Source organism: Cyrtonyx montezumae, unplaced genomic scaffold, assembly GCF_038088225.1.
Source record: "Cyrtonyx montezumae isolate F1298 unplaced genomic scaffold, pur_monq_1.0 scaffold_8, whole genome shotgun sequence".
In the NCBI taxonomy this organism is placed as follows: Eukaryota; Metazoa; Chordata; class Aves; order Galliformes; family Odontophoridae; genus Cyrtonyx; species Cyrtonyx montezumae.
In genome coordinates this window covers 10,832,846-10,860,000 of record NW_027072089.1, presented here as the reverse complement: position 1 = coordinate 10,860,000, position 27,155 = coordinate 10,832,846, and the positions used below count along the sequence as shown (strand labels likewise).

The following is a 27,155-nucleotide window of genomic DNA, read 5'->3' as shown; positions in this document are numbered from 1 at the left end:
TTTCAAAAATGGTTTAAAAAATAGCAAGTCTCTTCTTAGGATGCATGTGTTTTATTACCCCACGTAAGCAAGGGTTGCTTTTGTTTTCTGCATCACCACAACAGCTCAAGGAGATAAGAACTATTTCAAGATATACATCCAAACAATGGAGAACTCAAGCTCTTGCTTTCTTTAGAAGTCTGCCTAGCAGTTAACACACAGCATCCTTTGCCACGAGCTTGTTACTGGCACTGTCATTAAAATAATATAATAGCTACACCATGGTGTCAATATGACAACAGCTATGATCTGATCTTGTTATTGCTAATTATAAAACTAAGTTTGAGCCTGCTAAATAACAACATACTTGTATAGTCGGAAAGTGAATATCAGCATGTGAAATGCTCTCCATCAGGTGCTTGCCCTAGATTAGCCTCTATCTGGTAGAACACAGCACAGAACTAGTGGATTTCTCCATGTGTCAGAAGGAGGTCTTGCTGCACCAAGCACGCTCCTTTCTTCAGCACTGCAGTTTGGTTCCAAGTTAAACCCATAAATGGAAGTGAACCTTCCAAAAATCAGTGCATCCGTGCATCTCTTAACCAAATGCTCTTTAAATTACAAACGTTGTACTACTGTGATAGTTCCACCTATCTGCCAGAACAATTATCGATTATTTTGTATCCTGCTGGCTCCAGAAACCCCATGCAAAGGAGAAGCATGAGGTAAGGACCAGATTCCTCAATGCCTAACAACTATCTGGAATTCACATTTCATTCTTCCCAGGCTTTCAGGGAATTAATCCAATATCTTCCTATTTGCATAACATTCATAGGAAATTCAATGTCTCTGAGACATGTTAATTTTGGCTGATGAGTTCCAAAAGTTTGGTAGGCCAAATGAAACAAAGTGAGCAAGTGCCATCCTCCTAGGAAACCAGGCCAAATAAGAATCCTTGGGAGTTACAACTACTCACCTTCCTTATATTTTTCTTCTTTTGTGTCAGATTTCAGCTTTGTCAATTGCCTACATTAAAAGAGAATAAAGAAGGGAGAATTACTGTATCAGTCCCATTAAGAACTGGAAACTCCACCACCTTTATAGTCCAGTGCCCAACAAAGCCTACAGACTACATGCAGGATTCAGATCCCACATCTGTTGTGTACCATATACATACAGTGCTATACAAACATGCATTTCCTAATGTGCTGTAACACTGTAATGTGATGGAAAGTACAGCGATAATAGCGGAGTGACAAAGTCTTTAGCTGCAGGAAATGTGAACAAGCCCAAACACAGCAGCCATAGATGCAGAAATTAAGGAAAAAAGCTGCTTGCTTTTAGAAGGCTTCGGGTAGGCAGGGACCTCCATCAAGATACCCACACCTCCACTGCCAACCCTTACATGAGGTCTGGCAAGGGGTGGATCCTGACTCCACCTCTTCTCTCACCCAGATGCACTGCATGCCTCTGAGCTCCCCTGGGTTGGCCCTGCCTCCCCACCAGGTGCTCAGTCACTGTTTCAGGCATTTCCACTACAGGTACTAATCTTGAAATCTCGGAATATGAACTATATCTCAGGAACCAAAGTGGAAGAGAGACCTCTGAAAAACTGGGAAAGGATGCATGGTTTTTGGACAAGCAGAAGGCTTTCCTTCTGATAGTGATATTGACATAATCAGAGGGCTCTGCAGATTCTTACCTGTTGACTTATCATTACAAGGCTCACTGGGCACACTTTCATTCTTGCTTTTCGCTACACACTGAACACAGATTAAACATATATAAATACAATACCTTCCAAAGTGTCTTCTATTGACATTTTCACTCAATATTTCCATACTTTCCTCAAAGCTGGAATCTGAACACAGAGTGATGTTTTTTCTTACTGATCTTAAACAGTGTTCGTGGAAACATTCCATTCTACCAGAAGAAAAGCTCTGTGAAAAGAAGGAAATAAGAACACATTTACTGGAGCCATATTTATTCAGCTAACAAAGAAATTCTGCCTCATTTACACAAGTTAATTCTTCAAGTTATTTCAGTTTCGATAATGGAGTGACCGATGGCAGGTAGACACTGAGCCTAGTAAAAAATTCAGAAAATGAGTAGCTTTCACAGCTAAAGCTCTCCTCTGCCCATCATTTTCTTGTAGATAATATAAGGCTATTAACTGCAGTAAAAAAAAAAAACATTCCAGCAAAGCTCTTCACATAAACTTGTGTTATATTTTTCAAAACCCAGATTTTCAATTTCAAAATTGGTTCTGAGGAACAGACAGACTTATATAGCACTATAACCTAGAATTAAAACCTATTTAGAATTTTTTCTCCCATTTCTGTTCCTCTTATGACTGCATTCCGACTCAGATTTCCCAAAGATGGACTTCCTTTATCCACAGAAAAGCAAAAGGAGCTGAAGAAAGCAATTTGACACAGGAATCTTTTCCATGTTTCTGTGTCTGAAAAGTCTCATATACCTTTTTAAGTACCTCTATTATGAGCTCTGTCCACCCAAAGAAAAACAACACTCTCATAGCTTAGAAGCCTTTTTATTGCCATTGACCTTCACATTGCTATTCCTGCAAGGATGATTGCCATGTTCATCACGTGATGATAGCTGTGATGACCTTCACAGGGGGCTTGTTCTGAACATGGAGGTTTGTTAAGAGGCAAAATTTAGCCTTAACTAAATTTCACGCTAAGTAAGGAAGTAAATAGGTAAGATTCTTCTACTTCTTCACACCAGCTTCACTATGAGCAGTGTTTAATCAAGACAGTGACAGGAGAGTGGTCCCTGGCTGAAAGCAGCAGGGGCTCACAGGATAATAGAATAGAATAGAATAGAATAGAATAGAATAGAATAGAATAGAATAGAATAGAATAGAATAGAATAGAATAGAATAGAATAGAATAGAATAGAATAGAATAGAATAGAATAGGATAGAATAGAATAGAATAGAATAGAATAGAATAGAATAGAATAGAATAGAATAGAATAAACAAGGTTGGAAAAGACCTACAAAATCATCCAGTCCAACCATCCACCTATCACCACTAGTTCTCTCTAAACCATATCCCTCAACACAACATCTAAACATTCTTTAAATACTTCCAGCACTGATGACTCCACCACCTCCCTAGGCAGCCAATTCCAGTGCCTGACCACTCTTTCATAGAAGTACTTCCTAAAATCTAGTGTGAATTTCCCCTGGTGCAACTAGAAGCCATACCCTCTCACTGACCCCCAGCTCACTACAACCTCCCATCAGGTAGTTACAGAGAGCAATAAGGTTTCCCCTCAGCCTCCTCTGGACTGAACAGTCCCAGCTCCCTCAGCCATTCCTCATAAGGCCTGTGCTCCAGACCCCACACCAGCTTAGATGCCCTTCTCTGGACAGACTCCAGGGCTTCAATGTCTGTCTTGCAGTGAGGGGCCCAAAATTGAACACAGTACTCAGGGTGAGGCCTCACCAGTGCTGTGTACAGGGGAACAATTACTTCCCTGCTCCTGCTGGCAACACTATTTCTGATACAAGACAGGATGCCATTGGCCTTTTTGGCCACCTGGGCATGCTGATGGCTCATGTTCAGTAGAGCATCAACCAACACCCCCAGGTCTATTTCTTCTGTGCCATCTTCCAGCCACTCTGCCCCAAGACTGTAGCATTGCCCGGGTTTTTTGTGGTCAAAGTGCAGGACCTGGCCCTTGGTCTTGTTGAACCTCGCCCCATTGGCTTCAGCCCAGCTACTCAGCCTGTCCAGATCACTCTGTAAGGCTTCGCTACCCCCAGGCAGATCGACACTTCCAGACAACTGGGTGCCATATGCAAAATTACTGAGGGTGCACTCAATGCCCTCATCCAGGTCATCAGTACAGGTATTGAAGAGGACAGGCCCCAGTACAGACCCCTGGGGAACACCACTCATGACTGGTCCCCAGCTGACTTTAACTCCCTGGGTAAGGGACCCTGTGTCCGCCCGGCCCAACCCCTGCACAAGCAAGGATATGCAGAGCTGGGTGCCATGCTCTCCCTGGAGGTCAACTACCTCATTCTAGGTGGCTGATCTCCAGAGAGACCACAACGTTTCTGGGCAATTTGTGCCAGTGCTCAGGCACCCATACAGCACAAAAGTGCAGACTGGTTTTCAAGGAGAGCCTCCTATGTTCCACTGACCTCTTGTCCTGAAACTGGACACCAATGGAAGAGTTTTGCTCTATTTCTATTGCACTGTCCCTCCAGGTATTTATACATGTTGGTAGGATGCCCCTGAGCCTTCTCTTCTCTAGGATGAGCAGGCCCAGCTCTCTCAGCCTCTCCTCACAGCAAAGGCGCTCTAGTCCTACCACTTCGATGATCCTTCGCTGGACTCTCTCCATGTCTTTCTTCTACTGCAGGGCCCAAAACAGGACTCCAGGTGCAGCCACACCAGCTTTGTTTATATTCTTCATGCATAAGTGTGCAAGTGCTAACAGTCACAGAAGGGCACACCTATCATTATGGCCCATGCATCTGTAGTGCCAGCAAGCAGAGTCTGGAGCACATCCACATTGCACATGGGTGTGTACATCAGCACACGTCAGCACCAACAACCATTCTGCATAGTCGGCAAGCAGGACAAGAGTTTTGAAATGAAGTACTGCAGCAGCCACAAGTGTGGACCAGATGATGAAGACACCAGGGTGTCTACAGCAACTGATGTGCTGGAGGACAGCTACTGGAGATGACAGATCTGGGCCTGCTAACCAGAACCCCAGCTGTGTTTGGGTCTGTGTGTGAAGCAACTGGAAGAGCAGATCAATTCAGGGTCAGTCACTGGCTTGCCCAAGGCCAGTTACACGGTGCACCCACAAATGTGGGAAGGGGTCCGAGTACCAGCAGCTGGACCAGGGCTGGGCACCCCCAGGATTCACATCCAGCTGCTGGGGATATCTGGGAGAAGCTACAGACACAGGTAGCATACAAGACCAAATGCCACAAGGATCCGTGTTACATGTGCTCACCCCTTCCCCCAGATCAGACAGAGGGAAAAAAGGAGCACGCAGGACTGCTCTGACTCCTCTGAGTGCTGTGGTCTCTGTCCCTGCTGCTGTGTGACCAGCCAGGTGTGTTTGTACCAGTGTGTACTTATGTCTACAGGAATAGATGTTCAGCATAAAACCCAGGCATTGCAGAGCTACTGCTTTCCATCACCCAAACATACAGCACTTTCACAGGAGGATCAAAGTTTTAAGTACAAGGTGTTATTTCCAAAACAGTCACTTGTGAAATCGGAGCCGGGAGCAGCTCTGGGACACAAAGTTTACATGAGCTTCAAAGTACGCAAGCTGTAACTGCTGCACTGAGTATTTCTACTTCATAGACCTAAAAGCAGATATTGCTTGGGAGAAAACTTGAAGGCTTCCACCACCAGTTAAAAGATGACTCCAGCAATAAGCCTCATAAGTCTCTGGGCCGAACTCCAGAATCAAATAAGAACAAACACTTAGACAATGCCGCATGGGAACTGTTGAATCGTGGCCTGAACCACTGATTGATTCACCTGTGTGACCAGAAAGGGTGGAGTCTGGCTCCACCTCTCCCAGTCCCCATTTAAGGACTGACTGAGAATGGGGAAGGATCTTTCTAGAGATGCTCCCTTTGGAGTTTTTCCACTGCAGACCTAGGATATGGGTGAGCATTTCATTTACTTTTGACATTCCTTTCCACTGCAATAATCTTTCTAGCTATACAATCTGTAAAATACCATTGTGACTACGATACTATTTGGATTTGTTTATTCTTTTAACTATACAGGTACCAACATTGATTATTAGGAAAAATACAATGTAATGAGTTAGGAAATCTTTCTGCATGTACTTAGGCATTTGTTTTTTAATTGACTTCTCTGTAACAACCTCAGTAGCAAACAGCTGTTCTGTTATTTATCTTCTGTATGGCCCTTCTATCTTCATTTTTTTCCTTTTCACTTCAGAACAATGCTGACAAAGCAGTAACAATGCACACTGCTAACTCTGACCACCCATCCCTCCCAGGACAACACTGCAGTTTAATGAGGGACAGAACCACAAGGTTAACCCCAGGAAGCTGCTGAAAGAGCAGGACTACCTTCAATTGCAGAAGGTTGAAAAAAACACACTTGAGGAATGAAATAAGTAGAAGAAAGCTGATAAACCAGAAACAAGGAGGGAACTGGCTGAAGGAATTCTGAAAGTTACTTCCCTTATTCCATAGGAAGTGATTACCAACAACTGTTTCTCAAATGTTAGCTGTGCATCTTAAAGGAACTGACTGTATGCTGCAGTACCATCAGAACACACAGGTGTGCTTAAGCTACAAGGCTGTGAGCTCTGGCACTCAGCCCCTATGCAGATGATCACAAAGAACCTTCAAAATGGGCAAGTTTTTACTTTGTCCAGACAAAAAGCAAACTGTGGATCACACAGACCTCAAGTACTGCTTGCGAGACAGTGAACTTGCTCAGCCTGGGGAGTCATACTGAGGTTGTAAACCTATGGATGCACAGTTTCCGAAGAAACAGTAAGCAGTTGTGGTCTACCATGGGACTCCTTGGGCCTGGGAACTTGAGAAAAGATAAATCCATTAGATCCCAGTTTACTTGAGACTTCCTGCTGTAAGCTCCTTAATCGATGTGGGGAAAAAAAAAAGGCTGAGGAACTTGGAAATGAATATCTTGGTGACACAACTGCAAAAGCTGCTACCAAGTCTTTGCACATCAAGCATTTTGGGAAATGACATCAGGACTCCTTAGTGGCTCCAACTGCTTGTTCACCCCTATCCTTTAGAGCACTCCTACATGTCTCTGCAATCTGAGTGCTCCAGCAAAGCCCCGTGGGTCCTGCAAAAAATGCCTCTATGCCTCTAAGTGCATTTCTGCAAAGGAGAAATAAAAAAAAAACAACACACCACAAAACAAAGAAAAAACATTACAACTGGTTTCATCATCATAATTCTACATTCACTGCAGTGAATGTGCTGACATTACTCTTCCTCATTCCCTCACTGACAACAAACCAGGTGGTTTCTTCTGCCTCACTTTACACGTGAGGGAAGGCAATACAACGGGCAGCCCAAAACCACGAAGGCTTCGATAGATTTTTTTTGGGTATACTGCAAAAGTGGGGATTCTTCAGCAGACTCTATGCCTGCTCACAAAGCAAAGACACCCCAAGTTTTTCTTGGAATGGCCTCAAGTTGCACCAGGGGAGGTTCAGGTTGGACATCAGGAGAAATCGCTACTCAGGAAGAGCGGTGAGGCAGTGGCACAGCTGCCCAGGGAGGTGGTTGGGGTCACCGTCCCCGGAGGCGTTCAGGAGCCGTGGAGATGTGGCACGGAGGGACACGGCTAGTGGGCGTGGGCTGGTGGTTGCACTGAATGATCCTTAATGGTTCTACGACCCTCAAATCCTCACATCACCCCAACCCCGGCGCCGCGCGTTACTCACAGCCGCTCTCCCTCTCGTCTCCGTCCCCTCGGGCCCGACGGCGGCCGAGGCGCTCTGCGAGCGCGTCCATGAGCGGCGGGCTGCTAGCGCGGTGGGCTGCAGGGAGATGAACTCGGAGCTGGAGTCCATGATGGCAAAGGGCGGCCCGCGGCGAGCTCCGCTGCTCCGCAAGACCACCATGGCGACAGGATCCCTCCGCAGCGGCACCTTCCCCGCGCCGCCCAGCTCCCCGCCCTTCCAGAGGACGGCGGAGCCCGCTCCGCCCGCGGACTCTTTTTTCCTCCAGCAGCGAGTCCCAGCCCGCCTGGCGGAAGGACACGCGCGGCGCGCTGCGTCTCTTTGAATTTCGGCGGGGAAACGCCGCCGCGTGAGGTGCGCTCCAGAAGGGAACGGGGCTTCCGGTGACGGAAGGGAGTGTTTTCCAGCAGGGGGCGGGGCTTGCAGCAGGGGGCGGGGCTTGCAGCAGGGGGCGGGGCGGGCGCAGTGCCGCGGGGGGGGCCCGGCCATGGCGCAGCCGTCTGTGCCCTCTTACCGTGCGGCGGTGCCTCCTCGGGCTGCCTGCGTCTACACCAGCTGCTACTGGTAAGGAGGGGGGCCTCGGAGGGCCCCCGGGGGCGGGAGGTGGTCCCGTTACGGCGGCGGAGGGCTGCCCTATGCGGGCTAGCAGAATGCGGGGAGGAGAGCGCCCAGAGGAGTTGGAAATGTTGGAAGGAGAAAGGAAAAAGCCGGCCTTTCGTGTTTTACAGCGAGGAGAACGTGTGGAAGCTCTGCGAGTACATCAGGAGCCAGGATCGGTATCCTTTGGAAGAATTCTACGCTGTTTTCATATCCAACGATAGGAGGATGGTGAGCGGTTGCTGTCTGATGCCCAGCGCTGTGGAGATGCGTCCCCAGGCCTTCCAACCCCTGTCTGCCCTCAGAAACGTGGCCCCACAGACCTATGGTATCACCCCGTTCCTGGGTTGGGGGTGTTCAGGCCGCCCCCTCTGAGATGTCATTGTCTGATGTGGTCTGGGTAAAGGGGAGAAGCGTGGTGTTCCTGTAGGGGTGGGTGCCCTGTCACCTGGAAGTACTGAAGAATGATGAGATAGTATGGTTCAGAGCAGTATTTTGTGCTCCAGATAGGATCTAGCAAAAACGTTCTGACTGCAACAGTGAGAGAGGGTGATGCAGTGGATCACAGATTCATCCGTATGGAGCTGGAGTGTTTCATTTCAAATCACTTAACTTTCAGATACCACTCTGGAAACAGAAATCAGGGCATGGAGATGGACCTGTTGTCTGGGTGAGGCTTTCTGTTTTCTTTCTTTTTGGGGGTTTTTAAGTGCATGCTGATGGTTGATATCTGCTTAACCACACACAGGCGGTGTTAGCCATCTTTCCTGTGACATGTGAATGTCAGTGAAATGCTTTTACACTGTGCAGACAGCTGAGCACTGGCACAGGCTGCCCTGAGGCTGTGGGGTCCCCTCCTTGGAGATTTCCAGTTGTCTGGATGTGGGCCTGTGCACCCTGTGCTGGGTGTCCCTGCTGGAACACGTGTTGTGGCAGATGGACCCTGAGGTCCCTGCCAGCCTCAACCATCCCATAGCTCTGTATCAGTGTTTAATATTATTCTGCAGCAGATTTATTAAGAGCTTTTGTCCAGTGCTCCTTTTTATTGCTCATAGGAAAATAACAGTGAGCCACGAATCTACAAGTGGCAGACCTTAACTCTGGTAAGAGTGCACCACAAATCTGTGAAAATTACCTTCTGGATTTGTTGAGGCCATCAGCTGTTTAGAATCTGTAGTAGATGTCTGTACTTGTAAGTAAAAGATGAATGAAAGTATCTACATCACCTTGACATAGGATGGAAAAATGTAAGCATTATGTGTCTTCAAGAATTGGCATGTAAACTGTCCTGTAAGTGGTGTTTTTGGGGTGCAGTTTGATTGACGAATGCCCTTCAGTAGTTGCCTCTGTGGAATCTCATTTAATTGTGTGACATTACAGAGTTATTTCAGTATGGAAAAACAAAAACAAAACACTCCATTCTGTGTTTTTGAAATCTAGCGAAAAAATATTTGCAAGCTTCCTAATTGCAATTGCTTAATGATTCATTCTCCCCCAAAATATTTATGATACTTCAGTGGACTGTGGGATTTGTATAGCTTGTAGTTAATTTTTTTCATATACTCCATAACAGGCTCTTCCAAATATTGTTTTTGCATATAGTTGTGTATGTAGGTTGGTCTGTGAAAACAGCTTGCCTGAGATCTTTGTCTTTCATTTCTCAGCCCTTTGTGCTTAGCCCTTTAGTGTTGAGCATCAAAAGGCAGTACTTCAAACTTTTTGTGAGTGGATCTGGTGTTCTCTTTAGTAAACTTTAGTTTAACTTTGGAAAACTGCAATGTAATTAACTGACAACGTAAGTTACTCCAGTTTCTCCAAACCTCCACTGTGCCAGTTACTTCTGTGTCAAGGAATAAAATAACTGCTATAAGGAGAAGTTTAGCTTTAGTTTAGCTGCCCAGGCTTAAATCAAAGGAGGCTGTAAAGAAATGGGAAGAATACCAACGTTCACTGGGGGGAACCAGAGGTGAGCTGGCAGTAGGAATCCTCTCTTCTGGTGCCAGAGGTATCTGGGCCTAAATTTCAAGGACAGAAACAATGTAAAGAAAAGGAGCTGTAACTTCTGCTTTTAGGAGGCCTTTTTTTTTTCCCCTCTCTTCCAGTTTCTCATAAACAGCTGTTTAACTGATGAAATTCTTTTTCCCAGGACTACCATGTTATCCTACTTCACGTTCCGGGTGGAGAGCAGAACTTCATTTATGACCTTGACACTGTGTTGCCGTTTCCATGTCCTTTTGAGATGTACAGCACAGAGGCCTTTAGGCCAGATGGCAGCCTTCATCCAGAATTTCACAGGTGATATAAAAAAAAAAACAACAAAAAATGAAGACTATGGATGCTGTTTCAAGAAAACTAAGTTGAAGTTCTCTCTGTGGATAGATGGTGACAGAAATTTTTTGCTATACTTCAGGAAACTAAATGCATGACGTTATGTTTCTAAAGCTCTTTACCTAGGAGTTGTGATCTTTTAGTTATCAAAAGCTATCTTCTCTGCTTTAGTTTCTTGGGAACTAGTTTCCTGCGTGGCACGATGTTTATGAGTTAAGTATTTAACTAAATGAATGGCATTTGAGTGGAAGATGGGCTCTTGTTCAGAATGACTAATTAATAACTATGGCTAATAAGTGACAGTGGTTTTATATGCATACATCTTTTGATACAATTCTTTTATTGTTTTAATGTTTATTATTTATTTGATGCAATTTTTCCATTATTTAGGAAGATTAGAATGATTCGAGCGGATTTGTACTTGAAGACGTTTGCTTCAGACAGATCTCACATGAAGGATGCAAATGGGAAATGGCAGAAACCTCCTCCTTCATACCCTTGCATTGAAACTGCAGGTAAGATGACAGAGCTGACAGAATTCATTTTTTAACACAGCTTTCAGAAGCACATCCAGCCATGTGGAAAAGATAGGGCTATGAAGCATTTGTCTTTTCTGAACATAGGAAGTCTAGCATGCTTCTTGGCAGTTACCATTGTCAAACATTAATTACTTAGTTTTCATAAACGGATGTGGAGAAGAGTGGTAGGAAGTTTTGTGCTATTATTACAACGGGGAGCTGAAAGAAAGGCCAAGTGACCTGGATCTTCAGTGTGCTGATGGCTGCAGAGCAGACTATTTTGACTGGATGAAGTTCTCTGATTCAGCGCAGTGTGTTTAGTATGCCCACACTAGATGCTGGAAGTTTCCCTACCAGGTGAATAGTCCTAAGGATGCTTCTAAGGCAAATGGGCAAGTCAGCCCATTTTTCTCCAAGAGCTGAGTATTAGGTTAGATAATAGCCTGTGGTCCAAGCAGAGGAAGAAAGAGCTGCCATCTCTTCTTCTCTGTGTGGATTCTTAAGCCGTACTTTCCACACAGCATGTCAGCTTACACTAAATGTGTGCTTGCTAAGCAGGCTGTGTATGTTCTCTCATTTTCTTCCTGGATGGAGAAAAGCATAGTTTAGTTTTAAAAGATTTTCTCATTGTTCAGTATGTTTGGTTTTGTTCTCTCTGCTTTTTAACTAATACAATGCTACATGTCAGAGAAGGTAGGGTCAAAGAAATACATTTTGTATTTAGAGCTTAGTTTATAATGCTTTTAAGTAGCAGGAAACTTAATTCATAATCTTTGCATTGGCTTCTAAGAAAATTCTGTTTCAAACTACATATAAATGAGTTATGAACGGGCACAGGAGCACAGGTATTGTTTCATGGAGCTTTAGTGTTTTTTAGACATTCCAAGTTATGAAGCATCTCAAATTCTTTGTGTTGGTCTTTATTTTCAGTAAAATGGTATGCAAAGATGAGGTAGACATTGGAGAATGCTTAACTTAGACTGCAGTGCATGCTAGCTGAAGCCCTTTAGGTCCTGAGGGCTTTTTGCCTGTGGAAATCTTATTGTTGTGATAGCTGAGTATTAATCATAGAATCATAGGGGTTGGAAGGGACCTCAAGAGATCATCAAGTCCAACCCCCCTGCCAAAGCAGGTTCTCTACACCAGGTCACACAGGTAGGCGTCCAGGTGGGTCTTGAATATCTCCAGAGGAGGAGACCCCACAACCCCCCTGTGCAGCTGTGCCAGTGCTCCGTCACCCTCACCCTCACTGTAAAGAAGTTCTTGAGCACATTCGTACGGAACCTCCTGTGCTGCAGTTTCTGTCTGTTCCCCCTTGTCCTGTCTCCACACACTGCTGAAGAGTCTGGCCTCACCACTTTGTCCCCCACACCTCAGATATTTATAAACCCAGATCAGGTCCCCTCTCAGTCTTCTTTTCTCAAGGCTAAAGAGACCCAGTTCATTTAGCCTTTCTTCATAGAGGACATCCTGTGGGCCCTTCACCATCTTTGTGGCCCTCTGCTGGACTCTTTCCAAGAGATCCTTGTCTTTTTTATACTGGGGAGCCCAGAACTGGACACAGTACTCCAGATGAGGGTGAATAATGAAGGTGTGATGAGTGTAAACCAAGCCAGACTGGGAAGAGATGAAAACTCCTACTCAGGTTAAAATAGTGGAAAATGTTACTGCACTAAGTACAGTTATAAAATGATCCAAGCAGTTGTAGATATACCTCCAGCTGTAATTAATGAATCCTTAGCTACAAACCCTGTAACTCTCCCCTCATCTGTTTTGCATGGCTGAGCTTTGCTTTGCTGATGAACAGCACCCATGTGGTCTCACTCAACCTTGACTGACTGTGATTTTTGGTAGAAAGTGAAAGGCATATGGGTCTTCATCCCTTCTGTACTTCATTCCTTTGTCTGTATCTTGCCACACTGGAAAGAACATTCACAAATCACCCTGCCAGGCTCTAATCAGGTATAATGAGATCCAAGGCTCTTTAGGACTCTGCGGTCTAGTCTTGAACAACACCAGGGATGGAGACTGCAGAACCTCTCTAGGCACAGTGTTGTACTTGACCACAGTCATGGGAAAATAATACATGTATATTTTTCCTAGTATGTAATTGAAATTTCCCATGTTCCTTGGTGAGTTGTGTTGCCAGGCTTCTCCAAGAAGGCTCTAAGTCCCTCAGTATCCTCTGATCAGGTAGCTGTATGCAGCTGTGTGCCTCCTTCATCTTCTCTGTTGAAGGCTGAACAGGCCCAATTCTCTCTTCCTTTCCTTGGATGTCATGTTCTCCAGGTCCCTACAAACTTAATGTTCTTCAGGTGGACTCACCGCAGAACATCAGTGTACCGCTTTGTCTTCCCTTTGCTCATCTGAGATATCTTGTAATGCTGTGTGCATCAGTGCACACAATCCCAGAAGTCAGTGTGTCCTGTTGGCAGTGCTCTGCCCTCTGCTGTGAGCAACGGGAAACACTGGTTGACTGAACTGGTGAGCTGCACACAGGATGCTTTCTCACCCAGCTTTATACTCCAGGCAGGTCTGCTGGAATCCTCATGTTTGAGCTGTAGCTGATTGCTCTGCGCTGTTCCACCTGAATGTCAGTGGCTTCCTGCTGGAAGAAGACAGAAGAGCCTGCTATTTATTTATTTATTTTTTAAACAAGGTATGACTTAGGGCACAGATTCATCATTCTTGGGCACTCTAACCCAGCCTGGGGTTATCTCTTGCATCTTCCCTCTACAAATTAATGAGGTTTGGTTCTGTTTACAAGTCCTGATGAGATCAGCAATCCTTACTGCAAGCCCATGTAAAACACAGCTTGCACAGTGCATTTCACAATTACTCAGAACAGATGGCCTTGCAGCGTGTGTACAACTGCTAACATTGGCTCTTAACAGTGAAAAGCCTTGTTTGAATTTCAAGTGTGTGGTAGCACGCGGCAGGATTGATTTCTAAAGGGTTTTTTTTCTTTCTAGTTTTGAAGGTAATGTAAGTAGGACAGTTGAGAACTTCAGGAAGTGCTCTGTTACATATCTGTGCAACAGGCAGGCTGCTAGACACATGCCAGGCAGATGTCTGCCATTTCTGTCTTATCTCCACTACCAGGTAGTGGTAGTATCCTAGTGAAAGCCAAAAGGGCTGGGCAAAAAAAAAAATTAAAAAATACCAATATAAGCATAAGTAGCTCATATGCTCTATGACCTTCTGTTCTTGTCTGAGATTAAAAAGAATGAAAGAATGACATTGAGGCCCCAGAGTGTGTCCAGAGAAGGACAAGAAGGCTGGTGAGGGGTCTGGAGCACAAACCTTGAGGGGAGCAGCTGAGGATTGTTCAATCAGGAGAAGAGGAGGCTCAGGGGAGACCTTATTGCTCTCCACAGCTCCCTGAAAGGAGGTTGTAGTGAGGTGGGGGTTGCTCTTTTACCGTGTAACTAGCAGTAGGGTGAGAGCAAATGGCCTCAAGTTGCACCAGGGGAGATTCAAGTTGGATGTTAGAAAAAATTTCTCCACAAGAGCAGTCAGGAGCTGGAACAGGCTGCCCAGGGAGGTGGTGGAGTCACCGTCCCTGGAGGTGTTCAGGAAATGTACTGAGGGACATGGTTCAAAGAGGATGTATTGGTGGTACATGGTCAGTTGGACTCAATGATCTTGGAGATCTTTTCCAGCCTTGGTGATTCTGTGATTCTATTCTGTGAAAACTGAAATCTGTCAAGTTGGTTTGTCCCTGCTTGGGGAAGGAGTGTCAGGCTTTGTTAAAAAAATAAAACACTGCAGGAATCTCAGAATGCACCAGCTGGGTCTTACTGACTGTGAACAAAGTTGTTTTGGTCAAAGAAGAACCACTGACTTTGTTTATGTGCAAATGCAAACTAGTGTGATGCACACAGCATCTAAGGAGGACTGTGAGCGTAATATAAATTTTAAAAACATATATATTTTAAAAAGCTCTACTGCTCTTGACTTTCTGTAAGCCTCACATAAAACATGCAGCTCCTTGCTCCTGCAGAGGAATCTTTTTGGTTTGTCAGCTGTAGCATCTGGATGTCCCGTTTGTAGGTTCTGCTGAGTATCATTCTTCTATCTGCTCTAGAAGAAGGGTTTTGTGTTGTTGCCATGTGTTTTTGTTTTTTTGTTTTTTTGTTTTTTTTTTTTGCTAGAGTGTTTCTAAAGGCTGTAAGGTCTAAGGTAACATGCACGGCATTCAGGGTAGGGGGACTTTTATCTACTGAGATGAATAAAAACGTGAGAGGTCTCTGTTTTCCGATGGATGGCTGTCATGTTGCTTCAGTGCCACCTGCTGATTGGTTCTTGGATCACCAGTTGCTAACAGGAAGGCTCTTGTTTGCTGGTTAAAGCAGCTATTCCTTTTATTTAACTTCTGTGGCAGACTGTGTTTTGCTCTATCACAGTCCTTATGACTGCGAGACAATATTTCACTTCCTACAGATGTTGTGACAGCCACTTTCAAGTTACTAACAGCAGCAGCTGTGTTTGTAACTACTGGAATAATCCCCTTTGGATTCCTTCCATTCTCAGAGTGTTATCATGAAATTATTATTCTCTAAAATGCACGTAAAACAGGGAATTACATACCCTTCAAATCTTAAACTATGTGAGTAATCACATTCATTCAAAATTAAAAGCATCTGGGAAGAAAAGACAAGCTGGGAATTGGAAAATAAGCTTACCAGTTTACCCACGAGCAAAAACTGTTATCCTCTGCTAATTGTTTTTGAGCTACAAGAGCAAATTGCTGCACATGTGCTAGTTGAAATCATCATATAATCAGGTAAAAAGTTGTCCTGTTCTGTACAGAAGTAGGTCCGTGCTTAACTGGATGTGAGGATTTTCAATGTGCAAAGCCCAAACAGACTAACAAGAAAAAGGTGGAGTTAGGAGTCAGACCTTGCAACTGGTGAGGGCATGGATTCAGCGTGTCACAAAGCCTTCAGGGGGTAGATGTGGTGCAAAGAAGAGAGCTTCAGCAGCTGGGTGATGGCTGGCACTGCCAGGCATGGACTTCCCAAACATCATCTTCCCTTCCTCACTTGTGTTCCATAATGGTTACACAAGGTTTTTCCAGCTGAAGCAGGTTATGTCCTATGGATTTTCTAATCCATTCATTAGGGCCTACTCTGGTTTGGTTCTTAATCCTGAAATGTGTGCATGAATCATCCACGTTAAAATAAATACTTAAATGTGACAGAAAAGCTGTAACAATAAATCCATGTGCTCCCCCACTGTGTTCTTTAAACTCAATATCTTTTAGTATGTATTTTAAAAGGTTATTTTCACAGCTTGTCAATGAGAACATGCTGTAACAAACCCACAGATATTTGTAGGCTGAATAGGAAATCTCTGATCAGTATGGTTCTGAGTCAGCACAGTGTGCTTGTCGTACCAGGCCAGCTCTGGAAAAAGGATATACTTGGCATCTAAACCCAAACTGCAGGTCAGCACATTTCACGGAGCACTCTGGGAGCTGCAACTGGGACAGAATGGTTTCTACCTTTCCTACTGGGGTCAGGTGAGATAAAAATGCTAGGTAAAAGCAGTCATGGTTACTTTTTTTCCCTCAAAAACAGCAACTGACCTTTCAGCTGGTTTTGGTTCAGGATATTATAGGGAAGCATTGCCCCTGCCTTTGAGTAGTTGGGATTGTATGAATGCAGTAATCCCTAGATGCCTGTTGCATAAACCTCCAGTCTGGAGAAGAGGAGGCTCAGGGGAGACGTTGTTGCTCTCTATAACTACTGGAAGGAAGGTTATAGTGAGCTGGGGGTTGGTCTCTTCTCTCATGTAAACAGTGATAGGATGAGAGGGAATTGTGCCAGGCGAGATTCAGACTGGATGGAAATACTTCTCTGAAAGAGTGGTCAGGCACTGGAGTGGGCTGCCCAGGGAGGTGGTGGAGTCACCGACCCTGGAGGTATTCAGGGAATGTTTGGACATTGTGTTGAGAGACATGGGTTAGTGAGAACTGTCAGTGATAGGTGAACAGTTGGACTGGATGATCTTGTAGGTCTTGGTGACTCTATTATTGCAGTTGCCTGTTTTGGTTGTGATTTATTATGGTTTTCTGACACAACCTTTCTAGTCTGTTCTTGCAGGGAAAAATCTTTGTTATGCATACTGTTCATGATGCATAGAAGTTCTGCACACATGTGTGGGAACTTCTTCACAGTGCAGTGACGGAGCACTGGCACAGCTGCACAGAGAGGTGGTGGAGTCTACTTCTCTGGAGATATTCAAGACCCACCTGGACACCTACCTGTGCAACCTGGGCTAGGGAGCTGCTTTGGCAGGGGGGTTGGACTTGATGATCTCTGGAGATCCCTTTCAACCTCTACAATTCTGTGATTCTGTGTCTATTGATACTTACTGATCAGGTAATGTGATTTCTGCTATGGACAGAGCGTGGGATCAGGGACAAATCAGAGAATCCCAGAATCATAGGAGTTGGAAGGGACCTCTGGACATCACCTGTTCCAACCCCTGCTGAAGCAGCTTCCCTACAGTAGTTATGTAGGAAAGCCTCCAGGTGGGTTGTGAATATCTCCATAGAAGGAGACTCCTCAACCCCTCTGGGCAGCTTGTTCCAGTGCCCTGTGTTCTCCAAGTTTTTTCTCATGTTTGTATGGAACTTCCCATGCTCTGGGTTTTCCCTGTTGATGCCATGTTACAGATGCTGGAACTAGACGTTCTTGAAGTACTGCACAACTTGCAGAATGTTGCTGGACTGCTGCTCAGCAAGTGTGTTCTGAACCCTGCCTTTTCAAACCCAACTTTCAATGTTTTTCTTTCAGGAGATTTTCATCATAGCTGCTACTGAAGCTGAATCAGGAACTTCCAAGATTTCATTTTTCTGCTTCTCTTTTAGACTCCAAGATGAACTTAGATGATTTCATCAGTATGAATCCTGAAGTGGGATGGGGCTCAGTGTTCCCCTTAGCAGACTTTGTGTATCGATTTAGCAGACAGACTGATGACAGCCCTTCCTTGAAAGGACAGTGACGTACACAAAGATCTCTGCTTCGATTTTGAGTCGGTTTGTTTTATTTTGCTGCTCTCACAGTTGTATGAATAGTTTATATTTCTTTATATGGAATAAGTATTTGAGGAAGTCGTAATATGAACCAAATAAAGCCTTCTATTTTGTAAGAATGAACTTGTTTGTTTTTAATTGGAGGTAGGCATCACACAATAAACAATATTGCTTTTCCACCTAAATGATCTGGTGCATCTCAATTTAGTCACTACACCCATAAAGGGAACACAAACTTGGTAGTATATACAAATATATTAACAGCAGGAGAAAAACTAAGGAAAATTTCCCTCCTTTACTCAACGAGGCAGGCAATATAACCACAGATGATAAGGAAAAGGCTGAGGTTCTCAATGCCTTCTTCACATCTGTCTTTAATAGACAGGACAGTTGTCCACATGGTACTTGCCCTGACCTGGAAGTCCGGGACGGGGTGCATAATGCACCCCCTGTGATTCAAGCAGAGACGGTCAGAGATCTTCTCCTCCATCTGAACTGCCACAAGTCCATGGGGCCAGATGGGATCCACCCAAGGGTGCTGAGGGAGCTAGCAGAGGTGATTGCCGAGCCACTTTCTGCCATCTATCAGCATTCCTGGTTATCTGGAGAGGTCCCACAAGATTGGAGGCTTGCTGATGTGACTCCCATCTTCAAGAAAGGCCGTAAGGAAGACCCGGGGAACTACAGGCCTGTCAGCCTGACCTCGGTATCAGGGAAAGTTATGGAACAGATGATATTGAGGGAGATCACACGACACGTGCATGGCAATAAAGGGATCAGACCCAGCCAGCACGGGTTCACCAGGGGCAGGTCGTGCTTGTCCAACCTCATCTCCTTCTATGACTGGGTGACCAGACAGGTAGATGAGGGAAAGGCTGTTGATGTAGTCTACCTGGACTTCAGCAAGGCCTTTGACACGGTCTCCCACAGTATTCTCCTAAGGAAACTGGCAGCCCGTGGTGTGGACAGGTTCACTCTTCTCTGGGTGGAGAACTGGCTGGAGGGCCGTGCCCAGAGGGTAGTGGTTAATGGAGTTAAGTCCAGCTGGCGTCCTGTAACGAGTGGTGTCCCCCAAGGGTCAGTTTTGGGGCCCATCTTGTTTAATATCTTTATTGATGACCTAGACGAGGGAATTGAGTGTACCCTCAGTAAGTTTGCAGATGACACAAAGCTGGGAGGATGTGTCAAACTGCCTGAGGGTAGGGAGGCCCTTCAGAGGGATTTGGATAGGCTGAACAGCTGGGCTGAGCAAAATGGGATGAGGTTCAATAAGACCAAGTGCCGGGTCCTGCACTTTGGCCACAATAACCCCATGCAATGCTATAGGCTTGGGGCAGAATGGCTTGAAGAATGTAGAGAGGAAAAGGACCTGGGGGTGTTGGTTGATGCTCGGCTCAACATGAGCCGGCAGTGTGCACAGGTGGCTAAGAAGGCCAACAGCATCCTGGCCTGTATTAGAAATAGTGTAGCCAGCAGGAGCAGGGAGGTGATCATCCCCCTGTACTCAGCTCTGGTACGGCCGCACCTCGAGTACTGTGTTCAGTTTTGGGCCCCTCACTACAAGAAGGACATTGAGGCCCTGGAGCGTGTTCAGAGAAGGGCAACAAAACTGGTGAGGGGCCTGGAGCACAAGTCTTATGAGGAGCGGCTGAGGGAGCTGGGATTGTTTAGTCTGGAGAAGAGGAGGCTCAGAGGAGACCTTATAGCACTCTACCACTTCCTGAAGGGGGGTTGTGGTGAGGAGGGGGTAGGCCTCTTCTCCCTGATAAGTAATGACAGGACGAGAGGGAATGGCCACAAGTTGCGCCAGGGAAGATTTAGATTAGACCTCAGGAAGCATTTCTTTTCTGAAAGAGTGGTCAGGCACTGGAATGGCCTGCCTAGGGAGGTGGTTGAGGCACCATCCCTAGCGCTGTTCAAGAAGCGTTTAGATGAGGTGCTTAAGGACTTAATTTAGTAGTTGGGTAGAGATAGTGATAGGAGGATGGTTGGACTAGATGATCTTATAGGTCCTTTCCAACCTTATGAACTTATGAACTTATGAACTTATGAACTAGTATGATCTTGAACTTCCAGGCATTGTGTAGAACTGGGTAAGTGTTGAGGCTTTTGTGCTGCACAAGAGAAGAATTAAGTGCCTGAGATTTCAGTTAAGTTCACCTAATGCTAAGGGGAGCTGAAAGATACACTTGCTTTTCCTTGGCTGCATGTTCTCACCTGTCCCTGCATGCTTGCATTAGGCACTTTTCTAGCCCCAAGGTAATCCAGGGTAGGAAGCTAAACTAACAGAAGAAAGAAAATGTGTTTTTCTTCCTTTTAGCTCCTTGAACTGGCTTGCCGTGAGGTCAGACAGCTGCTGCTGCTGGTATAAGCAAATCAGCAGGAGCATATGGCTGGGGGGAAGGGAATGAACAAGACTGCCCTACAGAGGGGTGGAGACTACATTAAACGTTTGTGATGCCCTTCAGTCTCGGTGAAGAAAAGCACAGTGACAGTTCTGGATGTTAAGGGGATCATCTTATTCCTCTCTACAGAAACATGTACAATTCATGCATGTATTGTTACCATATCTCCCACTGGTTTCCGAGAATTTAGTGTGTTAACAGAAGAGACGGACTGTTAAACAGCTGTGGGACTGATCTGATTTCATCCAGGCATCTCTTTTCCTTTGCCATAAGGGCTGGCTGAATGCAGAAGCTTATACTTTCTGTTGCCAGATGCTTGCAGTGCAAGCCAGATGCTGAGCAGATAGGTTGCTAACACAGATTCCCTGGGAGCCAGCACAGACTCAGCAGGAGTCCAGTTGTTGCAGCACTCATCTGCAGAGTGGGAGAGCTGATCTGTAGCCTCTCAATGCACAATAGCAGGGTGGAGAATGTGAAGACCCATGTCCTGGGTGAGTGACTTGCATTAAGCACATCCTAAGTGACTGAACGCTCTGAATTCCTGGGAACTCTACAGAACCTTTAAGTCATTGCAGAACATGAGGTTCCCATCCCTACCCACTTGAGCTTGTCTTTTGATTTAAATACTAAGCTACCATTCCGAGGTGGTGTTCAGGGGCTGAAATCTATGACACTCCCTTTAGTGAGGCCTGGGTTCAAAGATTTGCCTGGTTTAGTCTAATCTCAGGATCAAGGTTTGTTAAGGAGAACAGATATAACAACCATTATTCAGAAAGTACAAGCTAAAAAAAAAATGAACGTGAAGAAATATTCCCTTTTCTCTCAAATCATTCTCAACAGATGCCTGATTTTTCACACAGCAGGCTCGGTATGTGCGATGGAAGCTTCTGTATGATAATTTGTTTGTAGCTCTTGTAAAAAATAACACTATTCCAGGCAATGAAAGGGAAAAGCCTGGGAGCAGATTCAGCACTGTGTGCGTTCCCATCGCTGTGCTTCCCCTATGGCCCTTCAAGACTGTGGCACTCACTAATGTTGGAGAGGGCAAGCTATCAGAAAGACAGATTCAGGAGTACACCAATTGCTCATTTAGGGTCCCAAATACGAAGTGGAGCAGAGGAGTGACTGCTCCCTGCTTGCTAACAATTATCAGTGGACACAGCCCTTTTTTCCAGTGCTGACTAATCCTAATGGGCCCTGCAAGTGACCAAGTGAATTTCTTCTGTGCTCGCTCCTTTCTCTCTGTTAACTCACATCCTGTTTGTTCTGGGGGCCTCGCTATGTTTAATCTTTATGCTGAGACTTGAGGAAGCCACATCAGCATTGACTCATTCAGCTTTCACCAGCATACAGAAAAGCAGTTTGCTCAGAGCTGCTTCGTCAAGTGTCTGCAGAAGTAGAGGACACGAGAGTGCAAGTGAAGAACTGCTGTTTGTAAAGCAAAGAAGGCAGCATCCCTGACAGATACCCTTGTGATCACCAATGTATTAAACACCTCAGATTGAAAAGAATTCACTCTAGGCATATATAAATGCAGTACACCACGCAACAAAGCATGGCCTGGCAGGTACAGCTCTACTCACTCTGGTACAGCCCAAAGATGCAGGACAGCTCGGCACGTCCTGCTGTGAAACATGAAACAAAACAAAAGCCTTGCCATCACCTCTGGGCTAATTTGCTGGAGCATGCTGATGCAGCAGCATCACCACGTGCTCACCTATACTTTGTGCTATTGACAGCACCTGAGACTTAATCTCCTGGGCCCAGACTGTGTCCTGAGGCATGCAGCACAAAGGCATGCTGCTGATATGCCTTTAGTGTGATGATTTCTGAATGCAGCTTAGCTTTCTGTCCTCTTTCATCCTTCTTTAGCTTGTACTTTTCCACAGTAAAATATGCCTGTCTTTCCATTGTCCATTATTATTACAGCATTTAAGTGCTGAGGGCAGCTGACAGTGGCTTTTCGGTCTTGGCCACCTTGTTTACCTGTTTGGGATGTTAGGAATAAATAAAGAAATAAATAGAGATGTTTTTCTGACACGTTTTCTTGGCTGTTAGCATTGAATGTAAACAGGCAGGCCCCGCTCACAGCTCGAGAAAATACGTTTTTCAGGCGGCCAGCAGAGAGAGCAGTCAGCACACAGCAGGCAGGCAGCCTGGCAGCTGCTACAGTATTAAACAACCCCGAGAGCTGCACAGGGCTGATCCGTGTCTTATCGGGCTGTGGCAATCTGTCACATGCCGCCGTTGGCTTCCTGAGGTCCGTGTCAGCTCCTCCTGAGCTTTGAGGGCTGCATGGCAAAGCCTCCCCGCTGTGGGCCAAGCCTTGGGTTCTGCTCAGCGTTCACAATTCCTACTGAACTGGGTGTGTAGCACCTTGGAATATCAAACTAATCACTGTATGGGTTTCAGAAGCTAAATTTAGGCACCCAGGACACTGCAATGTGATCTGCACTATTAAATGAACGGCTGGGAGGCGCTGGGCTGTGCTGATATGAATCAGATTCCAGGATCAGAGCCCAGGTTGGAACATTATGGCCTGCAGGGCCCTTCCCTCCTTGCCTGTCCATGAGCCAGGCAGCGCCTCGTGTGTGCACGGCCGCGCTCCAGCCAGCTACTGTACAAGTGGCCATCTCTAGGGTCTGCTTTTCTCTTGCCATCACAAATCACAGAATATCCCATGTTGGAAGAGACCCACAGGGAACACCGAGTCCAACTCCTGGCTCCATGCAGGACCACCCAAAAATCAGAGCATATGTCTGAGAGCTTTGCACAGGTGATTCTTGAACTGTGCCATGCTCAGTTCTGTCCCCACTGTGCTGAGGAGCCTGCCCCAGGGCCCACGAACCCCAGTGTCCCTAGGGCTGACACCATCACTTCCCACTGAGGAGCAGATGGCTGAGGTTTGGTGGGGCTGCCCTCCTAAGAACCTTTGGATTTGCAGGCTTGGAGATCTCATCTCCTCTCAGGGTGAAAGCTGTCTTGACATTTGCCTCTTTTAAGGTAATTGCCTACTCAGAAACTGGGGGGAGCGAACGGCGATGAGTTCCTTCTCCCCTCTGTCTGTCTCCTGGTGCGGGAGCTGGCCGGTTGGGTCAAGGATGATGAAGGGTCTGTGGGGTATGTGTGCAGGTTGTGCAGCTCTTGGCAAGAGCTCCTGCAGTCATGGAGTCTGCAGGGCAGCGCCCACTGTGCACGCAGCCTCTCATCGGGCTGAGTGCAGCTGCAGTAGTGGTTCTGGAAAATCTCTCCAGTTTGGCCTAAGATAAACAAATACAGTTGCTTAAGTATCCTCAATGTTTCCTTATACTTACAGTAGGAAATACCTTGGTTACTGAGGGCAGGCTAAAACAAATCTTGCTTAGTTATCTAAGGCCTCTGGCAAGTCCCTGGGTTTCTGGGTGAGCTCAGCCACTTCCTATGCAGAAGGCAAACAGAGCTTTGTTTTGAGTTGACAGAAAGAAGTGTGCGAAGGACCTGAGCTGCAGACAGTCCCTCACGGCCTCCAGGAGGTGGACTTCACCTGGAGCTCCAGCCCAGCAGGGTGTTTCCAGCCAGCCGGATTCCTGACATTGCTTCAAAGCAGGAAATGCTCATTTGGCATTGGGTTCAGCGTCATGCAGCCTTCCCATGCGGGCCTATATCTGGAACCCAAACACTGCAATAAGGCAGGAATCATTATACGTTATGATTTTTTACGCGGCCTACACAGCGAGAATATGGTAGTTATCTCAGCCTTCCCTTCTTCTGCGTGTGTAATTGCGGTGTCACGCATCCCACCACCCTGGCGTGGCTGGGAGAGTGGCAGTGCCCCAGCTCCTCTCTGGAGCCTCCAGAGAAAACATCCTGCTTTAACTGTTTAGCTGCAGAGCCTTCTCCGTGCCTTCCAGTTAGAAGCTGCTGTGGCTTCTGACTTGTCGGGTGAAACAAAGGTTTCCAGCCCTTGTTTGTGGCTCGTGTAAGCAGTTCAGCTATTTATACTGTGCTCATCACAGAGCACTTCGCTGTATGAAATGGATGTAGTTATATTTATACCAGTACAAAACAAAGCCATGACAAACTGAGGCTGCAGCATTCAGAGCGTTTTTGTCTTGCTCTGCGCTGCTGTTCTTTCAGCGATGGGAGCTGTGTGCTAGTAAAGCTGAGCTCGTGGCACAAACCCAGCCTGCTGTAAGGCAGGAATCCCACCTGTGTTTTTCTGTGCTTATTTTTTGTCATTTCTGAAGTAAGCACAGCTAGTTAGCAAGGGAGCTCCGACCAGCTGCCACCTCACTGCGAACGCAAGGTGATGCCAGCAGAGTTATATTAGTATGGCTGAAAGCAGAGTTTGATCCGTTCTGCCAGAAGTACTAAAAATACCTTCTAATATGCTAAGATATGTGTCTAGCCAGAAGTTGTTCTCAAACATGTTGTTCCATGGAGCTGCTGCACAGTGTATAGAGCCTGGGCACTCGTGAAATGCAGAGGGAGTGAGAGACCAGCCTGGCTCTGGGCCATGGAGCATTGCCATGGTGCTCTCCAGCCATGGTCCCAGCAGCAGGGCAGGAGTAAAGGAGCTGGGGTTAACACTGTCCTCCTGCCTGCTGTATTTACCAGAGATGGATACTGGGAAGGATTATTTCCTTAATCCTCATTTAGGATGCAAGGGAATAGCTTAAAGCTGCAGCAGAGGGCAGTGGGCATGGAATGGGCTCCCCGGGGAAGTGGGCACAGCCCTGAGCTGCTGGAGTTCAAGAAGCATTTGGATGTTGCTCTCTGACATAGGGTTTGAATTTTGGATCATGCTAAGTGGAGCCAGGAGTTGGACTCAATGACCTTCATGGTTCCCTTCCAACACAGGATGTTCTATGATTCTCATTTAACTCATGCCATAATTACTCATAACACAACAGTCTGTGTATTTCTGACATCCGAGGGGCCATGGGCTGCTCTTGGTTCCCTGTAACAGAGTACAACTGTGATCTTCCCCTGCTCCCCACAGCCTGCAAGGTCCTCCCAGATCCCACCTTGCTCAGAGCTCAGGACCACCTGCAGTGAGCAAAGGCAGGGAGTTTGTCCAGAGCTGGCAACATTTTAGCCCCAGATAATACTATTATAATAATACTGAGCAAATACTGCTATAACCACTTATTATAGCTCCTAAATGCCATTTGGAGAATGAGCCATGGAGCTAGAGTGGTATGGCTACTCGTACTGCTGGGTTATTAAGCTCTGTCTGGAGCTCTGTGACAAAATACAACTTTGCTGTGGCACTCAGGCTAGGGTTTCACAGTCAGCTTCAGAAAACAAGGAAAAAAGTTGATTAAATTTTAACCAGGATACAAAGTCCCCATTGGTCTGATGGGGGCCTGGAGTTGGTTGCCAGATCCACCACAGCCATGCTGGGGCCAGCCAGAGCCCCTGTGGGACTTCACCTCCTATTCCTTCCTTCATAGAATCATTAAGATTGACAAGATCACTAAGATCATCTAGTCCAACCATCAACCCTTCCCTGTGACAGCTCTGGACCATGTAACTCAGTGTGGCATCTACTCTTTTCCTGAACACTTCCAGGCATGATGGCTCCACCACCTCCCTGGGCAGCCCATGGCTTTTCCTTTGAGCTCTGCTCAGCTTGACATGGAAGCTGAGAGAAATGGGATGCAGCTACTCCTCCAGGAGTTTCCAGCTCCAAGAGACTTCGAGAGTTGGGCACGTGCTTGTGGAGAGAGACCTGTGTCCTTCTTTTCTATTCAGATTTCCACCTCCTCCGTAAATCAGACAGGCAGGCTGTACTTACCTCAGGCAGAATATATTCATGAGAAATTGGTGTATGATTAATGCAGAAAAATTCCTTCCCCACCACAGGATGAGCCTTGTCCTAAAACCTCTCCTTCAAGCAAAGCTGATGCTGACAAGAAAATTACTGACCGCCATTACTCACACTGCAGAGCCCTAGAAGAGCTTCTAGAAGGCATCTTTTATTAATTAGGTGCATGTAACATGCACTCGGGTGTTGGTGTGCCTGTGTGTGCACACAGAGAAGACTTCTTTCCAGGTAGCACGGTTTGCGGCGGTATTGACTTGACAGCTCTCCTCGACACACGCTGCAGCTCACAGAGAAAGGAAGGAAGTGATAAAGGCAGTGGGGTACTGCCATGCCCCCTTCAGCTCCTCACACAGCTTCTTAGGGAAGGTTGCACGGAGATGTTGCTCTGAGGGTGGGCAATTCCCTTCTCTCTCCTGTTAGCAGCTGGCTCCTCCTGAGACACATTTACACCTTGGCTGTCGCTACCTGGCAAGCTTTAAGGACTTCTAGGCCAAAATTTGCAGCAATGTTGGTCATTTTAACTCCCATTGTCCCCCTCATTCCAAACCCATGGGCAAATGTTGAATTACTTAAAAGCCTTTCTTTAGGCTGCTCCACTGTGGGGAGTTGCTTGTGCATTGGTTGTTTTGGGCCCTGAGGAGGAGGTTAAGGTGCTCAGGTGTGGTACAGAATCTGAGTGCACAGAGGATGAGTCCTGCTGGCTGCCTCGTGCTGAGCTACCTCTGTGTGTGAAACTGGTTGGATGGCCTTGATTTTCTTTTGAATATGCACAAGAAGCACGCAGGAATAAAATGCAACTTTTCCCCAGAGACCATAGGGAAAGAGTTACTGCCTGGGTCTAACGAGGGGCAGAGCCTGGCTCTTTATTTTCTGCAAATTAATTCCCACGGGACCAATGCTTTTTTTTTTCTTTATTTTCTACTTCCTTAAACTTTCACAAATATTCTGCTGTAAAATATTTACCCACTGCCATGTTAGCTAGGAGAGAAGAG

General features: G+C 46.1%; 2 protein-coding genes across 3 annotated transcripts in view; one reads left to right on the top strand and one right to left on the bottom strand.

Annotated features, from left to right (window-relative positions):
- Positions 1-7,636, bottom strand: part of ATAD2 (ATPase family AAA domain containing 2) — a 29,040-nt gene extending 21,404 nt beyond the window's left edge. The window contains exons 1-3 of the mRNA XM_065752118.1: positions 7,447-7,636; positions 1,777-1,919; positions 956-1,005 (exon numbers count right to left, since the gene is read on the bottom strand). Coding sequence (XP_065608190.1) covers positions 956-1,005; positions 1,777-1,919; positions 7,447-7,626 — 373 coding nt within the window. The 5' untranslated portion in view covers positions 7,627-7,636. The remainder of the gene's footprint in view (positions 1-955; positions 1,006-1,776; positions 1,920-7,446) is intronic.
- A 306-nt stretch (positions 7,637-7,942) lies between these two features.
- Positions 7,943-18,072, top strand: NTAQ1 (N-terminal glutamine amidase 1). Of its 2 annotated transcripts, XM_065752791.1 has the most exons (6): positions 7,943-8,028; positions 8,193-8,292; positions 8,681-8,731; positions 10,208-10,356; positions 10,780-10,904; positions 17,785-18,072. In XM_065752791.1, the coding sequence occupies exons 1-6, from the start codon at positions 7,952-7,954 to the stop codon at positions 17,916-17,918; spliced, it is 636 nt and encodes a 211-aa protein (XP_065608863.1). In that variant the 5' UTR covers positions 7,943-7,951; the 3' UTR covers positions 17,919-18,072. The 2 variants fall into 2 exon arrangements, with proteins under 2 accessions (XP_065608863.1, XP_065608864.1); XM_065752792.1 differs by lacking the exon at positions 8,681-8,731.
- The last annotated feature ends 9,083 nt before the right edge of the window (positions 18,073-27,155 follow it).